General features: G+C 38.0%; 1 protein-coding gene across 1 annotated transcript; it reads left to right on the top strand.

Moving 5' to 3' along the window:
* Positions 1 to 9,045, top strand: TRIML2 (tripartite motif family like 2). Its single transcript, XM_010953353.3, has 7 exons — positions 1 to 736; positions 1,013 to 1,108; positions 3,071 to 3,265; positions 4,435 to 4,575; positions 5,645 to 5,667; positions 5,836 to 5,936; positions 8,051 to 9,045. Exons 1-7 carry the CDS (start codon positions 548 to 550, stop codon positions 8,620 to 8,622), a joined length of 1,317 nt encoding a protein of 438 aa, XP_010951655.1. The 5' UTR covers positions 1 to 547; the 3' UTR covers positions 8,623 to 9,045.
* Positions 9,046 to 21,627: the final 12,582 nt, after the last annotated feature.

The following is a 21,627-nucleotide window of genomic DNA, read 5'->3' as shown; positions in this document are numbered from 1 at the left end:
CAGGCATGCGCACCAAAGGAGCCCAGAAGTGCTCCCCCCCCCCCTCTCATTTAAGGAAGCTCTCAAAAAAGACCTCACTTTCTGGCTCCTGCAAGCACTGGGAGAGTGAGTGGTTCCTTAAATTTGCGACCTGACTGCCTATGGCCAGGCTCTGCCTCCCCTCAGTCGGGGAAGTTCCTCCGCTGCTCTTTTCCACATTGTACCTTCCACTGAGCGCCATTTTTTTTTTTTAATGACTTAGAAGGAAGTAGTATGCTATGTTGTCACTTGTAAATAATTTTCAACCAGTTTCTTGAAATTCTCAGAAAACTTGGGACAGCTCCTCTAATCTTAGAATGCTGGTGTAACTCGTGTCTCCTTACTCAATCACGTGGCTGCTGAAGCTTTGCTGGGTGAGAGACAGGAATACGCTGACCAGCTCCGACGACGTGGACTGAGATTGACAAGTGTGCCTGCCGCGGAACACCGCCTCTCTTTTCCTGTTCAGAGTGCCGGGAGGTATTCCACATCAGAAACAGCCAGTCTTCAACTAGGGCCACCTGCCGGGATGTCTAAAAGGCTCCCTTCTCAGTTAGAGCAAAAAATCCCAGAAGATGCCTGCTGTGAAAAACACCTGGAGCCACCACAGCTGTTCTGCGGTGATGACCAAATGATGCTTTGTGACAAGTACTTCCAGTCCCAGGAGCACAAGAATCACACGGTGTATGGATTACAAGAGACTGCTGAGAATTACAGGGTAAGCTTCATGCAGATCCCAGAGCCCTGTGTCACTCTGGCTGCCTTCTCTTATTTATTACCTTATTTATTTGCGGGATAGATATTCTGATCCTCCAAGACCATTTCCCTAGTTGATATTTATCAAAGAATACTAGACAGTTACCAAATGTGGACCTTCAACTTCGAGGTGATGAAAACATAGTCAGGGCTTTTGGCCTTTCAGTCGTCTAAGGTTAGGGATCTAACTGTTGCAAAGCAATTACTTTACCTGGAATTGTGATACATTTCTCTGCAGAAGTTATTCCAGGAGATATTGACCACACTGAAGGAGAAACTTGAAGTAGCTAAAAGCATGTTGGCTGATGAGCAAGAAAGAATGGTGATGATGCAGGTCAGTGCTTGATTCTTAGGGGGAAATTACCTATAATGTTGCATAGCACATAACATAAATACAATCAAAAGACAAATGACAAAGCAGGGAAAAATATTTGAAATCCATAAGTGGGAAAAATGTTAATTCTTAACCAATAAAGAGCTCTTAAAAGTCAGTAAGCAAAAGACTAGAAACTCAATAGAGAAATGATCAAAGACATGAGAGTCTTTTCACAGAGAAGAAAATTCAACTATCTTTTGAACATACAAGAAGATCCTGAACTTTGTTCATGGTGAGAGAAATACAAATTAACTTACATTTTTATTAAATTTCTGAGATGACATTTGCATCCCTTTTTGGCAAAGATCAAAAAGATTGATAGCACAGTTTATAACAATGCCATAGGAGAATGAGCATCTTATGTGGCCACTGTTGGTGGCCATATAAATCCTGAAGCCTTTTGAAGGGCAGTTTGAGAATCACTATCCACGTCGGGGGATTGCTATCCATTAAGCACATGTTTCACTTCTGATTTCACACTCTCTCTTTATATTTAACTATTCTGCCAGGTATCCCAGATTTGAGATCTTCTCTTTCCATTTTTAAAGAAAGTAAGCATCTAGTTGAGAATGGTAGGTGGGAGAATTCCCTGGCTGTACAAGAATTATTCAACAGTTGATCTTCATTTTTTTCAGCTCCAAGCACCATATAACAAATATTGGGGTCCCAGTGTTTGCTGGGAGCTATGCTAGGAGCTGGGGATTCAGCCGTGAAGAGAAACAATTCTGCCCTTGTGCAGTTGACATTCTAGTGGAAGTAAACAAACCTAGTAAAATGTATAGTATGTCACATTGTAAGTGCTATACATTTTTTTTTAAAGCAGAAAAGAGTGATTGGATATACTTTTAAATAAAGTCATCAGGACCTTGTCATTCAGAAAGTGGCATTTGAGAATACTCGAGGTGAAGAAGTGAGCTGTGCAGCCTTGGGAAGAATATTCTAGGTAGAGGAAAGGGCAAGTACAAAAATCTCCAGCCTGGTGTATCCTTGTTGGGGTTGTGAAGGAAATGGAGGCTAACAGATGATGAGATCTGAAGGCCAAATCATACGAGGTGGTTGATTTTCTTTTTCTTTTTTTTAATGAAATAAGGAAGCCAGCAGAAACTTTTGAACAGCGGAGTAATTTGATCTAACTTCCATTCTTTTCAAAGGAGCACTCTAGCTGCTGAAATGAGAATAGACTGTAAGCGGGTGAGAGCACAGGTCGGGGGACCCAAAGGGGACTGTTGTGATAATCAGGACAGGTGATGGTGAACTGAGGGGTAGTGGTAGAAGTGGTGAGAATAGTCATGTTCTTGGTAAATCTTGACTCCATAGACTCATGAGGTGAAATATCGTCCGTTAAGCTGACTGTTCCCAGCATATGTCTCTAGCTCAGATTTCTGAGTGGTGGGCTTCCGTGTCTGGCTTCCTACTTAGCATCTCTCCTTGGGTGTCTAAATGACCGGTCAAAATCAGCATGTCCCAAACTGAGCTGCTAATACACTCCCACTTCTGGAATATGTCCCTTCCATAGTTTTCCTTTCTATGTTTTGGCAACTTTTTTCAATTACTTTGTCTGAAAACCTTGGAGTCACCCGTTGATTCCTCGTTTCTCACACCCCCATCCAAAGCATCAGCAAAAGCCATTTACATATCTTCTCATTTTCCTTATCTCCTCTTTGGTCACTGAGGTTGTACATTCCTGTTTTCTAACAATTAACATTTCTTCATCTGCGTTTCATGTTCTAAGATTGTGTTGATATCTTGGCTGATTTTGACTCTGAAATGCCCTTTGTCCTTTGTCTTGATGCCTTTTATTTCTTCCCCTGTACTTTATAATTCCTTGTCTTTGTATTAGAATTATAGATGGATAGTGGCTATAGATATTTATCTGTTGTGTTTAACCTGAAATCTGTCATGTCTATATCTATGATGAAGGAAGAGGAGCAGAATTTTAAAGAAATGATTGAGTCTGAATATAGGATAAGTTTCCAGTTGATGATTGAAGAAAACATGGTGAACCTCCAGGGCCTGCAAAGGTATGTATTCAACCTGAACTTGAGAGAAGCAAATCAGAACCAACCGATGCAGTTTGCCACAGAGCTAAGGGAGAAGTTCCAGGAAATACTACAGGTGAGATGTGGAAAATGACATCCTCACAATCTTTGGGAAATCAGAGAAAGAAGAACTGAACATTATATCAATTTCAGAAGAAGACATCCAGGAACAATCATGGGTATATTGAGAGAATGTATATATTCACCCAGCAATTCTCTTTCTGATAATTTATCTTGCAGATATACTTAACATGCATAAAAAAAGACACATGGATGAGGGAATGTTATAAAGTTTTTTTCAGTATAGAGCCAGGGGTTAGAGGTAGTCTTTGAAGCCAGATTGAGATTCCTTTCTGGGTTCTGCAATTTACTAGCCTCTAAGTGTCCCTTAGACATGTTCCTTAACCTCTGACTTGGTTTCCTTACCTGTAAAATGGGGATAATAATGGCCCTTAGTTCTTAATATTGTTTTGAGGATTGGATGTGATTATCTACACAAAGCTCTTTAAGTAACAATGGAACATATTATGCACTTGATAAGTATTAGGCATTATTATTACTATAACATTTGTTGATAACAAAAGAGATTAGATACAGCCTATATCCAGGTTATTAATATGGGATTCATGAAATACATTGTATTATGGACATACAGTGGAATGCTCTTCATTTAGGGAAGATAAGATGGCTTTATATGTATGGATAAGGAATGCTCTCCAAGAGCGTATTTATTAAGAAAAAAGCAAGTTGTCAGATCAGCAGTATAATATGACATTGTTTGTGTTCTTTAAGGGAAAAAAAATGAACAGGTGCTTGTGTGCCTAAGTGGAGCATCTTTGCCAAACAAAAAGGAAACTGGTATCAGTGGCTTGATTAATTCTTATTGATTAAATTTAACTTCAATTAGATTATGGTAAGTCTTAGTTTTAATTGAATGAAGGAAATAGGAAAGTGCCAGAACAAAACTGCATAGCAAAAAAAGAAAAAGAGAAGGTGACTGGTTTTGAGTCCAGGTTATGAACTGATTAAGTAGACTACATGGATACTATCATTGTTGACATGAATATATTGTGTCAGAGAATCAGGTTTCTATTACGGTGTCTTGAGTGACACAGAGGGATATCCTGGCCTTATCTAATTGTGTCTGTTACTGAGGTGACAGGCAGTACAGCAGGTTTTTAAAGAGATAGTTGAATTAGCAAATAAGAGAAATTGCTGAATGGTAATCAGGAGATGCTTCTGCAGAGACTGAACAATCTGGGGAGAGAGAACATGAGTAAACTGAAGGAGAGTGAAGTCAGGCTGTCTGAACATACCTGCAGCCTCCAAAAGACCATCGCAGAGTTAGAGAAGAAGTGTGGGCAATCCACCTCAGTGTTGCTGCAGGTAAGATTGTGGAAACAACCTTCACCACAGTTCTTGAGAATTGAGAAGTGGGCAGTACTCATGCAAGGTCAATTCTAGAACACAGGATCCAGTGATCTTCACTCATACACGAAGGCTACCAAAAGCACTGACTCATCATAAAATCATAGTATGTGTAGAGCTGCCTCATGATGTGAATTCTCACCTTAAAACTGTCATAGTAAGTTTGAATTGAGATGTTCCTTATTAATAGGACAAGTAACTGGTTAGTCAAATTACAATGTATCCATACAGTAGAATATTCTGCAGCCATAAAAAAAGAATTAAGCAGCTCTATACACACTGAAAGATTATCTTTAAGATATCTCCTTAATGGAGAAAACATGCAAAAACACTTTTTGCTATTTATAAAATACGTATAGACATATATGCTCATTAACATTCAGACAAAAATTCGGGCAAAATAAACACAAACAGTGTAATCAGCGGTAACCTTGGGAAACATGGATGCGACTTATTTGTATAGTGTTATGTATTTTAAATTTTGGGCAGTAACATGTATTACCATTTCAATAAGAAAATTTTCATCTTTTAAAGACTCTGCCAGTATCCTTCTGCCAGGCCCATATTTGCAGTGTGAGTATTCTTATTTGAAAAGCCCCTGAGCAGAGAGCCCTTAGGTTCTTTTCTAGAGCCAAGCCTAGTTCCAGAAAGTACAGGTAGGTGTGACCTAGTTATTTTCAGTTCCTGACCTGGTTCCAGTCACCATCCCCAGATTAGCAGGCTCGGTTCTTGCCACCCTTGATATAGAAAGCAAATAGATGGGCAGAATTTGAATGATGAGCATTCTGAATGTGAAGAATAGAAGATATTTCCCTTGGGAATATAACAATGATTTCAAGCATTGTTTTGACTTTTCCTATTCAGTGTTGAAATTTGGTATCTGAGATTTATCACCATGAGGCTGAAGAAATTACATGGAAATAGAGTTTTATTATTATAAGAGAAGATATTTTCATGGGCACAGTTCACAAAAGCCTTGGCTCAAATACCCAGTAATATTTTATATCTCTCTTTTTTCACCCCATAGAATGCAAGATACGCTTTGGAAAGGTAAGTTACTCATTTTGAAAACATTTGGGTCAGATTTACAGTCTGATATGTGAGCACATGGGTAGAGATGTCGGGGTAGGGATAGCGAGGCCATGCAATGAGATCCACCCTCTGGATAAAGGGGCCTGGGGTCTGCACAGATAACGGAGATTGTTTTGTCTTTAATAGGAGTGAGTCACTACTGCTTCAGTGTTTAGAGCCTGCCCAAATCACAGACCTGAATTTATGCCAAATAACAGGAATGAGCAAAATGCTAAAAGTGCTGCAAAGTAAGTTGACACGCATCCATGATCACAAGGCACTTTATTTTTATATTTGAGAAATAAATGAAAGTAAATTCCACTTAGCTAAAGGATTTAAAAAGACTATATTTGCAAATATTTCTCATGTGGTTTATAGTTTCATTTACCTAATAGTGCCAGAAGTTTTAGATTTTGAAGATCAGCTTAATATTTTGTTTTCTTCTATTATTTTAGCTTTTTGTGTCCTAAGAAATATTTTTTTTTACCCCAACAAAGATTTCTTTCTAGAAGTTTCACAGTTTTAGTTTTGTTTTTTGGGGCTTTTTGTTTGTTTCTTGCCAGGGGAGGTAATTAAGTTTACCTGTTTGTTTGGTTTTTTTTTTTTTTTTTTTTTTTTTTTTTTTTTTTTTTTTTTGATAGGGGTACTGGGTTTTGAACCAAGGACCTTGTGCACGCTAGGCATGCACTCTACTGCTGAGCTACACCCTCCCCCCACTTTTAGTGTTTGCATTCAGGTCTATTAGCCATTTAGAGTTAATATTTACATATAATTCAAGATATGGTACAACTCCCTCCTTTTTTGTACATGTATATATCCAGTTGTTCCAACATCATTTGTTGAAAATCAGTTGGCACATATGAGCAGATTTATGTCTAATAGATCCATTGATCCAATTGTCTAATAATTCCATTGATCATTGTCTTCTGTTCTTTTGCTAATGCCACACTGGCTTGATTGGTTATAGAAAGTCTTAAAATTGGGCACTGTGAGTTTTCTAGATTTGTTCTTTTCAACATTATTTTGGCTACTCTGGATTCTTCTTCGCATAAATGTTTAAATGAGCTTGTTGGCTTCTACAAAAAACTGCTAGGGTTTTTAATTGGATTTTATAGATTACATGGAATCTATAGAACAGTTTGGGGATAAGGTAATTTATCTCCATTTATTTAGGTCTTTGATTTCTCTCAACAGTATTTTGTAGTTTTCAGCAAATATACGTATTTAATTAGACAGATTGCTAAGTATTTTATTTTTTAGTGCTATTAATGGAATTAAATATATAATTGAAATTTTATTCATTTCTAGTTTTTGTTAGTATATAGAACTATTCATTTGTGTATATTGACATTGCATCTTACAACTATGCTAAACTGATTTATTAAATCTAGTGACTTTCTTAGAGATTTTGGGGAGATTCTCTACGAAGATAGTCAAGTAATCTATAAATGTAGACAGTTTTATTTCTTTTCCAATCTGTAAGCCTTTTCTGTGTATTTTTGGTTGTTTGTTTGTTTGTTTGTTTGTTTACCTTATTGCACTGACTAGGGCCTCCAGTATGATGGTGAATAAGACTGGTGAGAATCATCTGCTTCCTTCTTGGTCTTAGGGAAAAAGAAAGCACTGTCCTTCCCCGTTAAGTTTGATGTTAGCTGTAGGTTTTCCATAGTTGCTTTTCATCAAGCTGAAATTCTCCTTCTATTCTTACACTTGAATGAAAGCAAGTACTACTTTGAAGTGTAAGAAATCACAGTGAGTTTTCTTGTTCTCAGCTTGATTTTTCTGGAAGATTCTCACAGGTTTTCTGACCTCTAATATGTTCTCTTTTGATTTACTCAATATCAGGGGCCCGCTGGCAGCAATTTCTAGGTATTTATATCACACCCTGGTGATATTTAAGATGAGGAGAGCAATTCAGCCACAGGGAAGAGCCGTGAATCAGTTGCCCTATTAGGAGAGTCAGTACTTCTGGCTGTTCCAGGCTTGGAGATCTTTGGGGACTGGAGTTGGGTACCAGGTGATAGTGGGCTAGGTCTGGGTATCAGGCTACTTTTACAGCCTGGCAAGATTCCTTTCTGGTTTCAGAGGTACTTCTAAAGCTCTCCATAGTCCATTATTTTTTGTTTTGTTCTTCCTCAGATGAATTTCATCTCCTTCCATTATCTTACTGACTTTGTTCCTCTATGACGTCCATTTATTGAAACAGCTTAGAGTTTCCTTTACCTAGACTCTCCTAGATTGCCTCTCCCATATCGGTGCCTGAGACTCATGCCCACTCATTGGGCAGCCCCTGAAAGTTGGAAATCATCAGTCTCTAGCACTGACAAACCCCCAGGTTTACTCAATTTCCTTCTCCCTGCAGGACCTATCACTTTGGACCATAGAACAGCTCATCCCTGTCTGGTCTTATCCGAGGATCTGAGAAGCGTAAGACTCAGGAATGTCCAGCAGGACATGTCTGGTCACCCAGAGAGATTTGACTTCAGCGCCGCTGTGTTGGGTGTGGAGAGCTTCACCTCAGGGAGGCACTACTGGGAGGTGGATGTGGAAAAGGCAACGCAGTGGCAGCTGGGTATATACGGAGGCTTTGCCTACAGAAACGATTCCAGGGATAAAGTCCTACTCACAGGGACCATGATGGGAACCGATTATATCTTCTGGACCTTTCCCCCTTTAAGAAGGGTCTCCTTGAGAGAGCGAGTGCACAGTGTTGGAGTTTTCCTGAACTATGAGTACGGGCAGGTATCCTTCTATGATGTGACAAATAGATCCCTCATCTATAATTTCTCTGGCCTCACTTTCCAAGGAGCTCTCAGGCCTATATTTTCTCTTTGTGTCCCAAATGGACGCATGAATTCAGACTCTCTGAGCATCTGCCTCCCACATGTTTCCTTTTGTAATGGGACTGTTAGCCCTCAGTCTTCTTTGGTGTGAAATCTAAGATCACAGGAGGCAAAAATGTTACAAGCATGTCTATATATTATTTTACAAAATATTCTAATAAAATATTTTTAGCACTTGGGAGTTGGAACCCAGCTCAACACCCCAGAGCTTTTGCATTCATTTGGCTTTGTCAGCAGCCATCTCATGGAAGAGGTTACATTTAAGCTGAATCACAAATGATAATAACTGAAGGAACCCACACCAACTAGGACAGCAGGTGCCTGTGCAGCTTCAGATTGGGGAATTAGAAAAAGAAATGTAATCTGGGGTCCTTAGGACGAGGTTAAGGACTCTAGAGATTTCCGAAAACAGAATTAGGTATAATCATGACTTTAGATTTGAGAATATTATTATAGTGACTGTTACTGACACTTTCAAGACTTCTAACATCATTCTAAGCAGAGAACAGCTTAATTTCCCTGGATATTTTATCTGGGTGGGGAGGAGGTGTTGCAGAAAATGTGAGTATTTCTTGTAATAAATTATTTCAAGTATTCCACTTCTTATGAGGAAAATTAGATTTCTTAAAAGCACTGAATAGTGCTTTGAAAAACAATATTAAGTAATATTATAATGGTGTCTTGTATTTGCCTTCGTCTTTCTCTGTTTGATAATCCACTGAAAATTTTTTTCTACAGCCTTGCTTGGTCATACAATGCTGAAAAGGCAGCAAAATACTTATCAGAGGGACTTTTAGTGAAAGGTTTATCATACTGTATCTCTCTTCATATTTCTAACAACCTGTAAATATGTACTAATTTTTATTACTCAAATGTAGAAACTGAGGCTCAGAGGTGACTTAATTTTCCTAAGGTCACATAACTGTGAAGGATCTAATAAGTAAAAAGGGTAAGGAACTGAATCTGGATCATCATATTAAAAAAAAAGCAAGCTCTGTTTCGAATCTTGTTGCATAGGAATCTACTGTGTCAGCATGACTACATAGGACAGCAGCTCAATTCAATTCAAATTTCCTAAAAAACAAGCTCATTACAGGAAGTGGAGGAAGAATATTACATATACGCTTTTCTGCAGGTATACTCTGTGCATCGTGGACGCTGTGTACTTCAGGATGGGCCAAGTAAAAGATAGCAGACGGCAAATATAAGAAAATTGCTCTGTTGACTCATGAGGGTCTGGGAAAGTATTTACCTGCTGTTTTTTTTTTTTTTAAGGACAGATTTTTAATTGAGTATTTAGCATTCTCAAAATTTGCTTTTAGAACATCATGTAGATAATTCTTTTTTTTTTTTTTTTTTCGCTAATTCTAACTCATTCTTCAGAACCTAGTTTAAGGCAGCTTTCCTTGACATACTTAACAAGGGCGAGTCATGGGACATCACTGTACCAGTTACAGCTTCCTTATATGCAAAACACAGTTGCAACTTTGTATTTATTTGGATCATTCTTTTGATTCTTTCCCACTGACTAAATTCCATGAGAATAAGCACAGTGCCTGTTTCTGTTCATTCTTTTATCTTGTGTTGAACAGTCCTTAGCACATAAAGTCTCAAATACAAACTGAAAGTGAGGAAGAAAGCACTAAGTATTGTGGTAAACTATGGGCCTGGATGGGTGTTGGTTAGATGTTGAAGTCTTGGAAGGGAGGGAAGGTACACCTGTGTCAAAACTAAAAGATCAGTGAATAAATTTATGTGAAATGGTGGTTTCATTTTTTAGGGCAGCCATAACGAAATACCACAAACTGGGTGGCATAAGCAACAGAAATGTATTGTCTCAAGAGTTCTGAAGACTGTCCCTTGCCTCTCCTAGCTTCTGGTGGTTTGTTGGAAATCTTTGGTGTCCCTTGTCTTACTGATGTGTCACTCCCTTCTCTGCCTCTGTCTTCCCTTGGCATGCTCTTTGTGCCTCTGTCTCTTCACATGGCTCTTTTTTTTTTTTTTAAATAAGGGCATGAGTCATGTTGGATTAAGGGCCCACCATACAATGTGACCACATTTTACCTTAATATTGACCCTGTTTCCAAATAAGGACACATTCTGAGGTACAGGGAATTAGAAGTAGTGGGAGATGATGATAGTTCAACCCACAGCAAACAGGTTAGTGTGAAAATAGTTTTTCATGCACAGCAGCAGGCTTGCAAATTCTATCTTAAAAGTAAGGGAGGAGGACATAGCTCAAGTGGTAGAGTGCATGCTTAGCATACACAAGGTCTTGGGTTCAATCCCCAGTATCTCCTTCAAAAATAAGTAAACCTAATTACCCCCCCCAAAAAAAAGTTAAAGAAATAACATAAAAACTAAAAGAAGCTGAGGTTTGTTTTGCTTTTTTAATCCTGGTAGCCACCACCCCATCCCGCCAGACACACAGCAGTAACATTAAAATCTCTAGGATTAGAACCCACGCATCACTTTTCCAAATCTCCCTGGGCAATTTAAAGCATGCAGCCAAGATTGAGAAGAAATTGAGTAGAGGCAAGCAGATAATAGCTGGTTTGGTCGGTGACTGTACCCTTCTGTATGGCTTGTAACCTTGAAAGGTAAACGTGTGGTGATAGTAGGGAAAGGTGAACGTGTGGGAGGTAGGCTCTTAGGTCAAAGATTGGGGTGAGACTTGCATGCCTTCTCCAGTAATGAGCAAGCGTGTGCACTTCATGTGACTGGGGCTGCCAGTCAGACTGCTCCCTTAGGAAGATTGTTGATTGGGTAAGGTGTGATTGGAAGTTGCTTTCAGTGTTTGTCTTGGATAACTGGGCTAAGACCTAGGAACTCTTGGGCCGTTGGAGGAGCCGCCAGTGGTTTAGAACACCTAGGATTATCCCACCACACTGGGAACATAGCTCTGCCCTTAAAACACTTTGCACTTCGATAAATGTACCTGAGGCAAAAAACTTGAGTAAAAAATCTGGTTCCATTCTGTAGTTGAAATAGTGTTCTACAAATGTGCAGAGAGGTCAAGCTGTGAGATTCTTTATAGGGGAACTGCTAACACATTGCTGGGTTAAGAATTAAGGGGAGGAGCTCAGGAAGGCTCATAGCCCACCAATCTAGACCTACTACCTTCCCTTGAGAATCGGGACAGTCTGCCTGAAATAATCTGGGGCTAAAAGAAGAAAAGGGGGGTGGCCTCCCTGGAGTTAATTTTCTTGATCTTGTATAAAGAAAAGGAATAGGACAAAGGGGAGATAATGAATTTTTGAAGAATGGGCAAGTGACTTGAAGCTTTGATTTCTTGGATTTCCTGAGTAGAATGTGGTAAATGCCATCAGTGGTATGCTGAAGTTATAAATGCACATGAATGAGGAATGGGAAGAGATGGAGAAGGTTGAATCTTAGCTGTTCTGACAAAATGGTAAATATAGAAGGGAATGGGACATTTGCCCTTAAGAGAACCAAGTGCGAGACTGGAAATTTACCCACGTGCGAGAGGAATTCTCTGCAGCAATAGATGAATGTGTCAGGGTGACAAAAAGGTTGTTGAATTTAAATATTACATGTTAAAATTTAAGTTTGTACATACACTATCTGCAAGGTCAAGTTCTTGCTGCACTACTTCATCTGATCCTTCTAACTCTAAGAGATGATGCTTTTTATTTTACTGAGTTAGAAATATGCTAAAAAATCACCAGATAGTGATACAAACTCCTGAAAAACCAAGCTATTTATTATTTCTTTCTACCCACACAAACTGTATCTCCCTAAAGGTATTCAGTCAGCTATCTGAGGTTGACTTGGAGGGGAAGGTGGGAGAAGTTGAGGTCTAGTAAAGATATGAAAGTGAAATTCACATTTCTCAAGCAGCCGATGGAGATTTAGTGTAAAATTATGTTCATAAAATGTATGTATTTGTATACTATTTTAAAACCTTGTGTGAATAAGCTTTGTTTTCCTAAAGGAGTACTTTAATGAGCTTTGTGCTCATCCTAATGAACATTCTAATCAGCTAAAGATTACCCTGTGTTGTGTTTCTCATTTCAGATAGGAGAACTATGTGGTGATTCCAGATGCTTGTGGGTTTTCTATTTGAAAAAGGGGGTGGTCGGTCTAAGGGTACTGGTTGCAATCTCCTTAACTCTTTGTTTGGCTTGTGACATTTCTGAAGCTAAAAACTATTCCTGTGTTTGATGTTGAGATCCAGAACTTCAAAGATGAGTGAGTTTTAGTCCAGGCACTATAAATGTGAATTTCCTCTGAGAATATCCATCCTAATCTTCATCGTGGAGTTAGATGGCTTGTTGTGGAGGGAAAGGCAGAGATCCTGGTTTCCTGGGTCTGGAGTACTTTGGGGAACGGGGGGGGAGGTGCATGACATACTTCTCCTCTTTAAGACCAAAGCCTCTTTTCAGAACTTCTGAAAAAGACATGTGAATATCCATCCCGAATGTCTTCCCCACCCGGTTAGAGGCAACTACATTCCCAAATGTGCCAGCCTCTAGGGCAGCCCATGATTTATGTGAGCTTCAGAGGTTAACTTTGTTTCAGTTTACTTTGGAAATCATTCACACCTTTATTTAGCTCCCATTCTATGTTCAGTCTATCAGTAAGTACCATTAGCTCTATCTTCAAGATATATCCCAATTCAGACTCTTTACTCTCTTTCCTCTTGCCATACTAGTCCAGACTTTTTTTTTTTCCAAGACTACTGTGGTAGCTTTCTTATTGTGGCTTTCACTCACGTTCCTCCACCTACCCCCTACAAAGACCTTCCCTAAACTTTCTATCTAATCCTCTCTCATTCTTTTACCTCTAACTCTACATTATTTCCTTAACAGCATCGATCATTATCTGAATGAATATTATTTAACTTATCTGTCTTCTGCCTCTGGAATGTAAACTACATAATGGCTAGGGCTTTGAATGAATGGTGAACAAGATAACCAGCAAAAGTGTACTGAGTGATCCCTGTATGCCAGGGGTTCCGCATGAGAAAATGAACCACAGGTCCCTGATAGACAATGAGTGGATAAGAGTCTGACTCTGGAGCTTTGGTGTACAATTTTTTTTGTCTAAGGGACTCTTAAGAATTGTTTTTTATTTGCTTGTTTTTATTTTTTACGATGATAACTCCTAGTGAAGTAGACTTCTCTAGCATCATTTCATCATGATCCAGTGACCATCAGGTTTTACAAGTATGTCTCTGAATATATGATTTGAAAAATCAAAACTCAGTATTTTTCGGATCCAAGAGCAGAGTAGTTTTCCAGCTCAGATATAAAGCCTGAGATGTGTCCACAGGAGATGAAGGTGTAGCCTGATTTACTTGCTTCAAATAAAAAAGATAATCCACTGTGAGGAGTCAGCCTTTTCAGCCATCAAAGACAGATGATCTTTGTTTACACATGTGCAGTGGTGTATTCTTGCATGGATGGAATATAAAAATTCTGGCCTTTGGGGCAAAAGTCACAAAGTGTCTGCTAAACAGAGGCTATGGCTACTCATAGATAAAAAAAGACCAATACAGGTTAAGACTGTGTGCTGATTAGAAATCCCAAGATCCGTTTCCCAGTTAGCCTGTGACGGGTTGCTCTGGAGGTTCCCCTGTGCCTTTCACATGCATATAAAAATTTAAGAAGTTCTTGAGAGCCCTGTTTTGGTTAATGGTTTCTCAGCCTTGAAACTTTCACAGTTCCTCTCTTTGGGTACATTTCTCTAAGTGAGAGTTCTTATATCAAAACTTTTCTGTCATTTTAAAAACTAGGTCCAAGAGAAGACGTACTACCTAATACCATTCAGTGTTGGTATATATATATATTTCCACTGGCTTGTTGAGAATGTGAGGGGTTTTTTTTCCCCCAGTGGAAGGTTAATGGCTTATTCTTTTTGTTTGACAATGCAGCCAAACTTTCATAGGGTATACTTAGATAATGCATTTTTTCTTTGGAAAAGATGTCTTATTTACAGTGTCTCTCTCCTTAAATACTGTCAATGTCCCACAGCAGCCACTCATTAAATATTTGGTAAATGGACTTCCTGTTAAAAATAAATGGCCTTTTTCTTAATGTTTGGTTGATGGTAAAATGCCATACTGGAAGAGAAAATAAAACTCGCATAATGAATAATGAGACCCAGGCCACTACCCCAACTTGGCTTCTAGAATGCTGGCAGTCAGCTTTATCTATGGCCCCAAGATAAAACACTGAACCTAGAGAAACCAAAGTTGCCTGAGGGAAAAGAACTGGTATTTGGTGTCCCACATAGTTTCCTAATCACCTTTAAAATGGACAACAGATGCTTATTTAAAAAAATATCTGGACTATGAAAGGCAGAGATCAACAGTAAGAAGTAGAATTTGGAGGTAAACCTCAAAACTATCATTAAATATCCTTAGAGATGATGAATCTAGAAATACTGTGTATGTACAAACAAAAAATTATTTAGAACTTAGCAACATGAAAGATAACAGTAATGAAAACTCAGTTAAAAAGTTGGGAAAAAAAAAAAAAAAAACAAACCCAGAGAGGAGAGCAAGGAGATGAAAATAGCCGAAAAAGCCAAGGTAGGTCAATCCTTTATGTCTGTCGATCCAGTCCAGAAATTTGGTCTGACCAATGAGTTCCAAAGAAAGAAAACAGGAAGTGAGGGGAGGAACATTTCAAATTTTAAATTCATGGATTTTACATTACAAGGGTCCCTCCCATGCCAAGGTGATGCATGAAAACATCCACACCAAGGCAGAATATTGTCAGGGATGTCTCCGAGTATCAGGGATAAAGAGACGACCCTAGCAACTTCTAGGAGGAGAGAGACTGGGTCACAGATGTAAAGTCCAATCTCAGAATGGCTTTGCACTTGTAAATATTGGTACTAGAAAATGGAAATCAAAGGGCTGTAAATAGGGTCTCAATGGGGAAGTTAAGTAAAGAATCTTACAGAGTTTTAGGGCCTGTGTCAGGTAATTTCCAAGGTATGTTTTTTGCAAGGCAGAGAACCGATAGAGATTTATGACATCATAACATCATCCTGGCAGGCAAGATGCCTAAAAGTATTGGTGGGCATGTGTTGTTCTTGCTTATTAAGCTGTTTTAGGAGACTCCTAGTCTTATCTCCCAGGAGTGAATTGCCTAAAAACCAGTTGCCAACTTGTCTTTGTTTCATCTTTGTATTGTTTAACAAAGGTATAGGCCCTTGCATGGGTTTCAGTTCCCATCTTTTAGGCAAGAAAATTTCCTAGGAGGCTTTCCCTCACTTTAATGGATACATTTCAGTAAATTTCATGTACAGAAATAAATAAAGCAACTTAGTGTGAGTGTTTATCTGCAGGTAGTTGGATACATACAATGTCATTAAAAAAATAGGATCACTTTAGAGATGCTACTGTTTTTTCTCTCCTTGTTTTACTCAGGGAGTTAGCTTAATTTGTCTGAAAGCCGTTATTCAGCTTCTTCAGTCTGGTTTCTCCCCACTTCAAGTCAGTGGACTTCTCCTTTAATCTGAACCTGTGATGATTCTTTTGTGTTAGTTCCCCCTATTCATTGCTCTACTAGAGCCTGTGAGCCAGTAATTACATTTTCAGGAATTGGGACAGCCAGTTGACACCAACTTCTTTGTTCTTCTCCAGGCCACTTGCCACCCCAGAAAGCATGATCACTTATCAGCCCAAAGGTTCCTGCTTTTCTTTCTCTACCCAGGGACCCTTGCTGCTTACATGATGTGTGGTTTCCTGCATTTGGCTTGTGCCCCTCCTTTCTGCCCAATTCCTGCCATTTGGTCTGTGTCCCCCTTTCTCGGCTCATATCTAGCTATCTGCCTGCTCTAACAATGGTGGATGTATTTTTACACCATGGAAATCAGTGAATGCTCAAATCAGGGCTCCGCGCCCCCAGCTGGTTGTTGAATGTTAACCAGCATACCACTGCACATAGGTGCTCCTCCTTATTCGACTTTATAATTATTCTCATTTTTCAGAAAAATCCATTGTTGAAGTTATTTAAATATTCATTTGCTATTAGAAATTAATTTTCTGTAAACCCTCTAAGGTTATAAGACCAAAAAAAGTGATGAAAAACATAAAGGCTTTTAAGTTTCCACATGTTTAAAAACTGCTTAATTAGGTTTTTGAATTCTTTGACTCTTACTCTGATCCATCTACCTGCTACATGTTCCTCTTTGTCATTAGTTATATTATTGTGTCAAGATTTTATGAGCCTTTGAGCAAGCTGGCTGGCTGGTTAAAAAAGCCAACGAATTCCCACCATTGGATCATCTTGTCCGTCTGATTGTTAAAAGCGTCCTTTGTAGTCAAGTCATTTAAATGAGAATTCAGGTGATAACAAACATTCTCATCCTCTGAGCTCATTCAGTGTTGGACATTTGCATATGCTTTTCCCAAACCACCTTTCCACCCATCCTCCAGTTTAACTTTCAAAACATCTGACAAGCACCTGAAAAAAATGCCTGGTAGCTCGTACGTAGGTACTGAGTATTGGCAGCTCTTGTTGTGCAATTAGATAATTGCCAAATCGTATATTAAGCACTTTCTTAGTTTCCCAGCACTGCCTGCTATGATAGGTTATTACAAACAGACTGACTAAAAACAATTTTATTCTCTTGCAACTCTGGTGTCCAGAAGTCTGACATCAGCGTTTTGATAGGGATGTATTCCCTCTGAAGACTCCGGGGAAAAATCTATCGTCACCTGGTCCAGCTTCTGGTGGATCCAGGCGTTCCTGCCTTGTGCATCACCATCTTCACATGGCCTTCTCTTCCCCCTCTGTGTCTCACGTAAGGACACTTGCCATTGGGTTTATCGCCCGCAGAATAGCCTAGATTGATTTCACCTCAAAATCCTTAACCTAATTACCTCTGCAAAGACCCTTTTTCCAAGTAAGGTCACAGTCACAGGTTCTGGGAATTAAAGTGTAGACATATCTTTTTGAGGGCCACCATTCAACCCAGTTATAGGACCTAGTCCTAGAAAAGTGGAAGGAGATTGATACAAGATGATGTTAGGTTATTAGAGGGTGTAAAACATGATGCTGTAGCTTTTAACTTGGGAGACTGAGAGACAGAAATGTCATGAAGAGAAATAGAGGACACGTAAGGAACAGCAGGTGTCGGAGGCAGGATCCTTTGGGAATGTGCTGCATTGGATTCTGGTTCTCTCCAGACAGAGCAGGTCAAAGGATCTGTGCTTGGAGTGAGTCTTCTGAGTGGATTTTTGATACAGAGCAGACAATTACTTCCTCTCTTTTGTTTGCTTTTGTTTATTTGGTTATTTATTTGGAGGATTTGTTTCTCATTTTGACTTTTATTTTAGCGACTGGATATGCACAAGCCTGTTGGGAAGCTTATTTTATCTGTTCTCATGTTGGCAGGCATTCAGATTATTTCCAGTTTTTAGCTATTGTGAACAAAACTGCTATAAATGTTCTTGCACACATTTTGTCATTGATGCATGCATTGATTTCACTTGGGTACATGTTTAGAAGTGTAATTGCTGGGCCAGAGAGTTCTGAAATGTGCAAAAAAATAATGCATCCAAATTTTATACACATCTCACATCTTTGAATGTTACTGTTTGTTGCATGACGTGGTTTGTACATGAGCACACATGCAAAGATGCATAGCATTTTGTAGATGTAACATTAGCAATAACTAATGGAATAAACAAAATAATGAAATGGCAAAAATAATCTCATTCATTGAAAGAAAAAACCCTCAAAATTATAAAATACCTAGGCATTAACAAGAAATGTGAGAGATTCATAGAAAAATTAATAATAAAGTTTATTTAAAGACCTTAAAAGTAGGAAGACACATTGTGCTTCTCAGTGGAACACTTCATATCATACAATTGCCATTTCTCACCTAATTTATAAAGTGATTTCAAATGTAGTCCCTTTAGGATTTTCTTGGAACACAACAAATGGTTCTAAGGTGTATATGGAATAATAAATGTGTGAAAAGAGCCAATAAAAAGTATCCAGAAGAAAAATAATGAGATGGGAACTCTCAACCAGATATAGACAGTAAATTATTCAATAAACAGTTTGGGATAGTTGGCTCTGCATTTAGGAATAAGATATATATCCTTACCTCAAACTCAATAATAAATTCCAGATGGATTAAGGACAAGTACAAACAAATTAATCCAACCTTGTGAAAGAGACTACAAAAAAATAGCTATATAATTTTGGAATAGGAAAGGCTTTCCTACACATGCAGTAAACCCTAGATACCATAAAATAAAGGTTGAAATATTTAAAGCTACATGAAGTAAAAGACAAATGGCAAACTAGGAGAAGTGTTCTGCAACACATATGACAAGGTATTAATAGTCTTAATATAAAGAGCTCCAACAAAAAAGACAGAGTCCAATAGAAAAATAAGTAAAGAATATGAAAAGGTATTTCACAGTGGCAGAGAGAAAAGTAGACAATAAACATGCTTTTACCTTCATTAATAATGCATAAAATACAAATTCAGGCATTTAAGAGAATGATTTTTTAATATATGTGCAAATATTTATAGCACCTTTTTTGCCAAGGTTATAGGGAAATAGGCCCTCTCATAATTGCTTGGAGATGGTGCATGTGAGTGCAGTCTGTTAATAGGGCACCCTGGAAAGAAATCTATTTAAATGCATTGGTTTTGATCCAGCAAGTCCACTTCTAGGACTTACCCCTGGAAATAATTGGACAGGTGTACAAATATGGATTATAAGACATTCATTGTAATATTGTTATAAGAAGGGAAAATGTTAATAGAGGAATGTCTAAATAAATTATGAAACATTACATAATTGTTAAACAGAAGATGGAAGGATGGATGGATAGATAGATGGACAGACAGACAGATGGATGGGATTATGGAAAAGATTCCTGAAATTTATGTTGAGTGATGAAAGCAACTTCCAGAAAGACTTTTAGGTTTATATGTAGTGAGAATTCTGGGCTAAACAATTTACATGGATCCTCATTTAATCTTCAGAATTCTGATTGTCTAATGTATCAAAGCACTTATTACAAATATGCCTTCTTAATAAGAGCTGCCTTAAATGTATAGTAAAGTAACAGCCAAGGCTTTTGTGAAATAATTTCCTGACTTCTATCCTTCAGTGACATTTCAATCCTTAATAAGTTGATGTTCTTTTTAATTTTTCACTTTTATGGAATTTTTCAAACATATCACAAGTAGATGAAATTAGTCCTCATATGCTGGCAATTCAACCTTAGTAAGATTAGCTCATTGCCAATCTTGTGTCAGCTCTACCCCCGCCTACTCCTGCCCTACTTGGAGTCCTCTGACCCAGGTGCCAGATGTCACATCACCTCATCCACAAACATCTAGGTAAGGATCTCTAACAGACAAGCCAGTTCCCCCCTCATTATGCCACTTTGCCCTCCAGATAATTCTTTCTTTTCTTTTCTTTCCTTCCTTCCTTTTTCTTTCTGTGTAATCTCTCAGTACAAATTTTAATAGAAAAATTGAAAGTAGAATGCTGATTCTAAAATGTATATGAAAATAATAAACAAATAAGAATAACTAGAAAAATCCAAACAGAAGAATCCTCTATGCAAGTGACTGCCCTATAAGATAATATAATGATATGAACAGTAATAATCAAAACATGGTGTATTAGTGAATAAACATACAGACTCATCAATAGAACAGAATAGAGAATCTAGTAAAAGGATTCAAATGCACATAGGAATCTACTAGTGGGTAAAGATGATACTTCAAATCAATTGGGAAAAGAGATTATTCAACAAATGGTGTTGCAACAAGTGGAAATATTTCAAGGAAAAAAAAAATCTGTATCCCTACCTCACACTTTATACCAAAATAGATCCCAATGAACACATACTTTCACTTGAACACTGATTTTAAAAATACTAAAAGAAAACACAGAAGAATATGTTTGTAAGATTGGACTGCGTAAGACTCCTCAGTATGACCTTAAACTCAAAACCACAAAAACTAAAGATTGATTTTGATTTAAAAAATAATTGAAAATCTCTTCAGGACCAAAAGTTTAAAATAATAAAGGTGAAAGACAGAACATATCTCACATCATAGACAGAAGACAAATTTACTTAAATCTATAAGAATCTTCTTCAAATGAATGGAAAAAAATAGGAAAAGATGCCAAGAATATATTAATAGGTAGTTTTGTAGAAAAAGGAATGTAAATAGTTTTTAAACTTATGAAAAGATGTTCATAGTAAGGGAAATGCAAACTAAATCTATCTTGAGATACCACTTCTTACCCATGGATTGACAAAAATCCAAAATTTTTTTGACTACCTACTCCTTCAGGGCTGTGGAAACAAGCACTGTCTTATCATTTGTGAGACTATGAGGTTCTTTATACCCAACCACGCTGGCCTTCTTTTATATCTTTCCTCAGGAACTTGCACTTGAGTTTCCTTTGTGCAGAGCCCAGTAACTCTTTCATTCATCAGAGCAAGATTTAACCTCACTTCCTAAAGGAAGTCTTCTCTGACCTTACCTCCCACCCTTAATTGTCCTTCTGCCATGAACATTCATAATACCCCTTCACAGCACCTCTCATAAATGGTGTTTGTTCATCTAGCATATGTTTTCCTCACTCAAATTCACAATTTACAAGGTCAGTAATCCTGGCTGTCATTTCCTCTGATACTTGGCACCTACTAGGAACAACTGTAAAACAATTAAAGAGTAAACTTAACCTCTCTCAACCTCTCTTTTCTCAAGAAAATACACATCTCTGGGATATTTCGACTATTAGATGGGTACCGTTAAAAGTACATAATGCTTGATACAGAGAAAACCCTCAAAAAAAAAGGGAAGCTTTCTAACATTTAATTACAATGATCATTACCAGTGCGGTATGTGCCTGGTTGGCATGTGATAGATTAACAATTGCCAGACTTCAGTGATCCTTATCTCTGCTTCACAATTATCACAGTAGCTATGTTCCACATAAATGCTTATTTACTTAATATTTTTTTACAATGACTGACTTCTGAAAATTAAATGTCTGCTGTAACCTCATGCTAAATTAATATCCACAAAATTAATAGTTTTTGTAATATATTTTCTGCAATAAATC

This window comes from Camelus bactrianus, chromosome 26 (genome assembly GCF_048773025.1).
Source record: "Camelus bactrianus isolate YW-2024 breed Bactrian camel chromosome 26, ASM4877302v1, whole genome shotgun sequence".
NCBI lineage: Eukaryota > Metazoa > Chordata > Mammalia > Artiodactyla > Camelidae > Camelus > Camelus bactrianus.
This window is presented reverse-complemented; position numbering and strand designations above follow the sequence as displayed.

Bases quoted from the DNA above. Each gene is read 5' to 3' on its own strand.
- TRIML2 (XM_010953353.3), top strand. From the start codon at position 548: ATGTCTAAAAGGCTCCCTTCTCAGTTAGAGCAAAAAATCCCAGAAGAT. The intron at 1,109-3,070 runs GTCAGTGCTTGA...TCTATGATGAAG, and splicing joins AAAGAATGGTGATGATGCAG to GAAGAGGAGCAGAATTTTAA. The intron at 5,668-5,835 runs GTAAGTTACTCA...TGTCTTTAATAG, and splicing joins GCAAGATACGCTTTGGAAAG to GAGTGAGTCACTACTGCTTC.